This window comes from Lemur catta, chromosome 2 (assembly GCF_020740605.2).
Source record: "Lemur catta isolate mLemCat1 chromosome 2, mLemCat1.pri, whole genome shotgun sequence".
Classification (NCBI taxonomy): domain Eukaryota; kingdom Metazoa; phylum Chordata; class Mammalia; order Primates; family Lemuridae; genus Lemur; species Lemur catta.
The window spans coordinates 26,376,006-26,383,011 of NC_059129.1; the positions used below are offsets into that span (position 1 = coordinate 26,376,006).

A 7,006-nucleotide genomic window follows, 5' to 3' on the forward strand; every position below is an offset into this window, starting at 1 on the left:
CTGGGTGGGGACAGGTCGACTTTCCATCCTACAGGCCAGAGCAGGGCACCCTGGGCTCCAGACCTCTTCCAAGGCCCTGCCCACCCCATGCCAATGCCAGTTTCCTTCTCCACGAGGCACCCTCCCCCTGAGGAGGATGAGGGAGGGGGAAGAGGAGAGTGCAGGAAGACAAAGGGAGGGAAGGGCGGGGGTTGGGAGGAAGCTGAGGGGGGCCGCTGGTGTGGAAAACTCCAGGTGCTGAGAGGCAGCTGAGTGGGTCAGAGGAGACGGGAGGCATAAATCCCATCCTGTGCCCGCAGCTCTGCCCTTCCGTCCTCCGGTCACTGCTCCCGCCCAGGATTCTAGGGCCATGAAAAGGGGTTTGGGGGAGGGGAGGAAGGAAGGGTGTAGGGTCTGGGCTGCTCCAGGACAAAGGAGGACCCCCCCCACCAGCCTGGAGGGTAGCAGCAGGAAAGGACTATGAGTGAGCCCCCCACCCTGTGCCCAGTGGAAGCCCCTCCTCCAACTTGACGCGGAGGTTCCCAAGCCACAGCCCGATTTTATTTACACTCATCCCAAAGCACATGATCTGGAGCTGAAGGACGGGTCTCAGGGAAGTGGAAGTTGAAGGCCACATTGGCCAGTGGCAAGGGTGCACGGGAGGAAGGGGGAAGGGACAGTGAAGACAGATGGGCCCCTCTTCCAGTGTCTTCCACGGGTTCCCACATCACCCTGGGCAGAGAAGGCGCAGTCTCCTTCAGGATTTGGACTTGGACACAGCAAGTCCGATGAGTCCAGCCAGTCCTGCCACACCCAGGGCCATGCCTCCAACGATGGCCATGCCCACTAGTCCATCTGGGGAAAGGAAAAGGGACACTGTCAGGACCCCAGCCCCTACCCCTGCAGAGACCCTAACCATCATCTTCTTCCTGGCCCTGCCCCTCTACAGAAGCACGCACCCTACCTGGAGTCACGGGGTGAGGGCCTCCAAGGGTTGGGGGAGTTGAGGAGGGACTGCTTGGAGGAGGGTCGTTCAAAGAGAGGCCAAAGGGTCCAGGCATGGGGGGAAGAAGAGGACTTAACAAACAGAGAGGCGGCTTTCACCTTTCTTCATGGCCTTGTCAATGAGTCGTTCCAGTTCCTTGGCCTGGTTGTTCTGGGGCTCTGTCTGCAGCAGCCCTCGAACGTACTTCAGGGCCTTCTCATATTCCTACACTCAGGGAACACACACACACACGTTATCCACAGCCCAGCGCTCTACTGTCCTCCTGCCCACCGGGCCTTCCCTGCTCAAGCCCTGGGGGCTCCTCCCTCCACCTCCACCTGCTCCCTAACTCCGTCCGGCCTCACCCCACGGAGTAGAGTCCACAAACAACCCCAACTGTGTAGGGGTGATAAGCTGGGGAAGATAACAGCCCAGGGCTTGCGGCTGCACCTCAATCTGACCTCGCCTTGCTCCCCACACCCTTGGCACCCTGATCCTCTCACCTTCCCACAGAGTCTCTGTCTGATACCACGCTGCACCTCTGGACCCGACGCCACCCCCTGCTTATTGCCCTTCTTCAGCCTTCCTGATGTCCGGGGCTCTACCCCGGAGGAAATAAGAAGGCATTAAAGCCCACCTAAGTAGGGCGGAGGGAAGAAGGGGCCCTTTCTGCCTCACCTTCAGCCGGTAGTTCCCCACAGCCAGGTAGAAGACGTAATCCCGCTGCTCCTCTTTGCTCCCCTTGGGCAGCAGCTCTGCAGAGGGGGAGGGCAAAGGGTGAAGACCGCTTCTTTCTTTTCCTAACACGGTGTCCCAAAGACCCCTTCCACTCTCTGACTCTTTCTGCGATCCTGGGAAAGTCGCTGTCCTGAGCCTCCGTTTCAGCTCCCAGCCAGAGCTCTGGGGCACGGTGGACCCAGGCTGCCCCAGCACCCCGGCAACAGACACCACGTTATCAGTCTCAACTCTGGCCCCACACGTGAACTGACAGGAAATCAAGGCCTTGGAGGAGTCAAAAGGCAGCTCTACCCAGTTTCGGTATCTGCTGTGTTTTAAACTATACTGCCTCGCTGTTAAAAATAAGTTTGCACTCACTCCCCTTGTAAAAAATCACCTCAAGTCCTGGCGCGGTGGCTTACACCTGTAATCCTAGCACTCTGGGGAGGCCGAGGTGGGAGGATCGCTCGAGGTCAGGAGTTCGAGACCATCCTGAGCAAGAGCGAGACCCCAGCTCTACTAAAAATACAAAGAAATTAGCCAAACAACTAAAAATATAAAAAATTAGCCGGGCATGGTGGCGCATGCCTGTAGTTCCAGCTACTTAGGAGGCTGAGGCAGAAGGATTGCTTAAGCCCAGGAGTCTGAGGTTGCTGTGAGCTAGGCTAACGCCACGGCACTCTAGCCCAGGCAACAGAGCGAGACTCTGTCTCCAAAAAAAAAAAAGTCACCTCAAAACTCACCTTCGGTTAACCTTCCCTGAACGACCCCACCCGACTTTCTTAATTCAGTGACTTCCCAGAAGCTTATGTGCTTGGTTGTACTCTAAGCACTAGAATGTGTTGCTAAGTAGTTTTCAGGTATTTATAAATCTTCCCAAGTACCTTCTTTGTACTATCTCCTCAACTAGAATGGCAACACTTAGAGAGACCACTTCTACAGCTATGTCCTGCTGTAGACTAAACCTGAAAAATCTGAATTAGCAACACAGACAAATGTAGGGTGAAAATATTTGCATTAAGAAAGGTTCTTATTTTTATAGGTTTACAATGTGCATTTGTTGCTAGTATAGTCAGCCCTTAATATCTGTCAGTTCCGATCTGTGGATTCAACCAACCTTGGACTGAAAATACTAGGAAAAAAAAAAGATGGTTGTGTCTGTACTGAAGATGTACCAATGTTTTTCTAGTCCTTATTCCTAAACAATACAGTATAACAACTATTTATACAGCATTGACATTATATTAGGTATTACAAGTAACCTAGAGACGATTTAAACTATACAGGAGGATGTACATAACATTATATGCAAATGCTATACCATTTTATACAAGGGACTTGAGCACCTGTGTATTTTGGTATCCTCAGAGGATCCTGGCCCCAGTCCCCCACAGACACCAAGGGGTCACTGTACACAGATTGTATGCTTATAAATGATTACTTGACAGAGAGAAAGGGGGTACTGGGTACAGAGAAATTTAAAGGTCAAGTATTGTGGCCTCTGACAAATGATGACTCACCCCAAACCAATGGAAAATAGGGTTCCAATCCAAAAGCACCATCTGCTCACAATTTTTTAGGACAGTCTTCTGTGCCTCTTCTATGCCATCCCCACAAAAGGTTCTCAATAGCTGCTGGCTAAGCAACATGGTGGGGAGCAAGGAGCATGGGACTGAGACTCACAAGACAGAAGCTTCTAGTTCTAATTCAGCCACTGATGATTATTTGTGTGACCTCAGACAAATCACTTTCTCTACCAGATCACGACAGTCCTGTGGGAACTGGCATGCTATGACTCTGATTGGCAAAACAATGGTGGGTGGTAATTAGCTAACAGTTCACTGGGAGAATCAGACCAAGTACAGCCCTTTGCTGCAGTAAGTTTAAGGGAGGTAATTGCCAGGTGACTGTTTATAGGGGCCCATGGTGAAGAGCAGCCCCCGAGGGCAGTTGGGAAGGGGAGAGTTGGGTAGCCCGGCACCTCACCCTCGAGCAGCGCGATGCCTTTACGGATGTCATCATTGTACTTGCTCCGCACCAGGCACCAGGCGTACTCAAACTGCGTGCTCTTGGACACCGAGCCTGCTGCCTTCTCAGACTGAAATTTCTTTTCAAACTTCTGCCATAGGGGAGGAGAGGAATCATTTAGAAATGAAGGGCGTCAACCATTCTCTAGCTGGACATGGTGTCCACTTCCAGTTACACTCCATCTGCCTGTCTCTGCCCCATTTCCCTCGCGGGTCTTGGTACCTGGCAGCCTGGCTTCTGCCATCTCCATCCCTGGGACCCAAGGCACTCTGCTCCTCAGGGGTGGCAGGCTGGCTCTGTGGACAGAAGCCCCCCCCCCCACTTCCCGCCCCCTAGTGGTACCCAGCGGAGATGCCACCTGGTGGCAGTTCCAGGCACCGCTCCCAGAGCAGCTGACCCCGAGTGGCTGAACAGTAAACACGCTGTCAAAACTGCTCAACAATAGCCCACGCGGTCCTCGTCTGAGACTGCTGGCCCCATCCTGCCCCACCCTGCCGGGTCCGGCTCTTTCCCATCTGCAAGACCGGAACAGAAATAGTGCCGATCTCCTAGAGCTACAAAGATTCAGAGATGGCATGCAATGCACTTAGCACTGTGCCGGACGCAGTAATATGTAAAATTTTATGATGGTCGGTGTATTCCCTCAGCACTGAAGGAGCACCTCGAGCTCCCAACTCCTGCACGAACCCAGGACCCGTCAGTCTTTCCACCGTCAGACTCCAGGCCTTTAGGCTGAGGAGTGGTGGCTCAAAAAACTACAACTCCCACCAGCCTCCGGAGCAAAATGGGCCCTCGGGCAGGGGCCGGACGCTGCGAAGGCTGCCGGGAGCCGTAGTTAGGCTCCCCTTGGCCAAGCCGAGGCTGGGAAGAGCGTCTGGCCAATGCCCGACTCTCCTCATGACCCGCCCTCCGAATCTTCCCTTGCCCTCTCTCTGGGCCAGGCCTCACCAACAAGTCATCCGCAGACACCAGCTCGTTCAGCACGGCCTCCATGGCCGCCGCCCCTAAAGCCTCAACCAGACTCTACTGTGCCACAGTCTCCATGGCCCAGTGGCAGGGGCGGAGAGTCACTTCCGGCGTCCGGCGGATGCGGGAGCGACCCGCGACGCCCCGCCCCTTCCTCCCAGCACGGCCGGCGCCGGAGGGGGCGCTAGTGCGCACGCTCGGGCCGGTCCCTGCACCCCGGGGGACTCCGTCCCGCATCTTGGTCTTCGCGGGTGCCCTAGCCTCTCCCTTCCTCCACGGAGGCTGCCCCAGGGAAGGTGGGGCTGTGTCTTGGTGGCTTGGTGGTTAGCCCCAGGGCTGAAAATAGCGGAAAGAGGAGGATGGAAAGCCGGGCAGGGATCACATCACTTTAGGTACCAGTCTAATGCCCCCCAGAAATCTAGGACCCTGAAGGCCTGCAACAAAATCATAACTAGTACCAGGGTTTCCAGGGCCTCTGCTGACTCTTAAAATGCAAGATGGTAGATAACTGATCTGTTATCACTCAGAGACTGGAATACATAACAATAGGTACTATTAATGGGAATTTTTTTAAAGAGCTGTTGTCCCATTAGTTGCAGAGTCCAATATTTTAAATATTATTTAGATAAACCATCTTCTAGGAGTGACCCAGGGGGAAAGCCTGCCACACAGGGTCATGGGCAATGAGAACCTTAGCAGTGAGAGGCAGTCAAAGCATAGGAAGGAGAAAGGTGCTAACTTCCCAAGCTTCAGTGTTCTGTGCAGTGAGGAGACTGGGAAGTGACTTTCACATTCTTTTTACCTTGATCCACAGTGCTCTAATACACATTAGAGTGTAAGCTCCACGAGGGCTGAGACTATATCTTGTTTATCCAGCACCTAGCACAGCCCTTGGCACAGTGCGAATGCTCAATAAACATTTATTGAATAAACATGGACTAAAGCAAGTAAGCCATCCACCTTCGATCACAGACATGGGAAGTAGTCCCTGTTAATTTTACATCCAATTATGTCCAAGCCTGTGTCATCTCTACCTGGATGACTTTAACAGCTGCCTCACTGGTCCCCTGCCTCCATTTGTCCCATTACCATCTATTTACCACCCAGTACTCAAAAGAGTTTATAAAAACAGAATTCTCAATTTACATGAAACCCTTTAATGGCTCCTCGTTGCCCTTAGAACAAAGTTAACATCTTGTAACACAGCCTGCAAGGTCCTCTGAGGTCTGGTCCCCCCGTAATTCTCTGCCTCACCTTTCTCTGAGTGGCCCCAGGTCCTATGCACATGCAGTCCCCTCTATTTAGAACATCTGTCCCCTCCTCCTTTGCTTATCTGGCTCATTCTTCATTCAAGATTTAATGCATTCAACAAATATTCATTAAGCACCTACTATATGCCAGGCACTGTTTAAGTGCTAGGGATCAGTACTAAATAAAGTTCCTGTTCCCATGGAGCTTACATTTTTGTGAGGAAAACAGAAAAATAAATAATTAAACAAGTAAATAAATAAAAATACTGTGACATAACAGGAAATAAATATTTGGTCTCTGCCCTGGTTCCTAACACAAGGCTCCTAAAATCCTTGTAATTTCCTGAGTGATGGGGTATAGGAGCATCTTATACAGAGCTCCTAAATTCTTAAAATTCATGAGTGAAGGCCAGGCACGGTGGCTCACGCCTGTAATCCTAGCACTCTGGGAGGCCGACGCGGGAGGATCACTCGAGGTCTGAAGTTCAAGACCAGCCTGAGCAAGAGCGAGACCCCCGTCTCTACTAAAAATAGAAAGAAATGATTTGGACAGCTAAAAAATATATATATAGAAAAAATTAGCCGGGCATGGTGGCGCATGCTTGTAGTCCCAGCTACTCGGGAGGTTGAGGCAGCAGGATCTCTTGAGCCCAGGAGTTTGAGGTTGCTGTGCACTAGGCTGACGCCACGGCACTCTAGCCTGGGCAACAGAGTGAGACTCTGTCTCAAAAAAAAAAAAAAAATTCATGAGTGAGAGGAGTGTCTTTTGTTCTAATGATGGGACTCTTGATGGGCTCCTGGATGGAGGCTGGTCACCAGGAAGACCAAGCCATGATTAAAAGCTTGGAACTTTCTCATCCCACTCCCCTATCCTCTGGGGAAGGGAGAGAGGCTGGAGGTTGAGTTAATAATCGATTGTGCACACATGATAAAACATCTGTAAAAATCCCTCAACTCTGGGGTTCAGAGAACTTCTGGGTTGGTGAACACAATGGAGGTGCTGGGAGGACATGGAATCTTCGAGCTCCTTCCTTATACCTCGTGCTTTGCATCTCTTACATTTGGCTGTTCCCGAGTTGTG

The 7,006-nt window shown here is 51.9% G+C and overlaps 1 protein-coding gene across 1 annotated transcript; it reads right to left on the reverse strand.

The window, feature by feature from the left end:
* Positions 1-518: 518 nt before the first annotated feature.
* On the reverse strand, positions 519-4,798 carry FIS1 (fission, mitochondrial 1). Its single transcript, XM_045541500.1, has 5 exons — positions 4,658-4,798; positions 3,668-3,800; positions 1,643-1,719; positions 1,084-1,189; positions 519-834 (listed from the first exon to the last, which is right to left on the reverse strand). The coding sequence occupies exons 1-5, from the start codon at positions 4,700-4,702 to the stop codon at positions 737-739; spliced, it is 459 nt and encodes a 152-aa protein (XP_045397456.1). The 5' UTR covers positions 4,703-4,798; the 3' UTR covers positions 519-736.
* Positions 4,799-7,006: the final 2,208 nt, after the last annotated feature.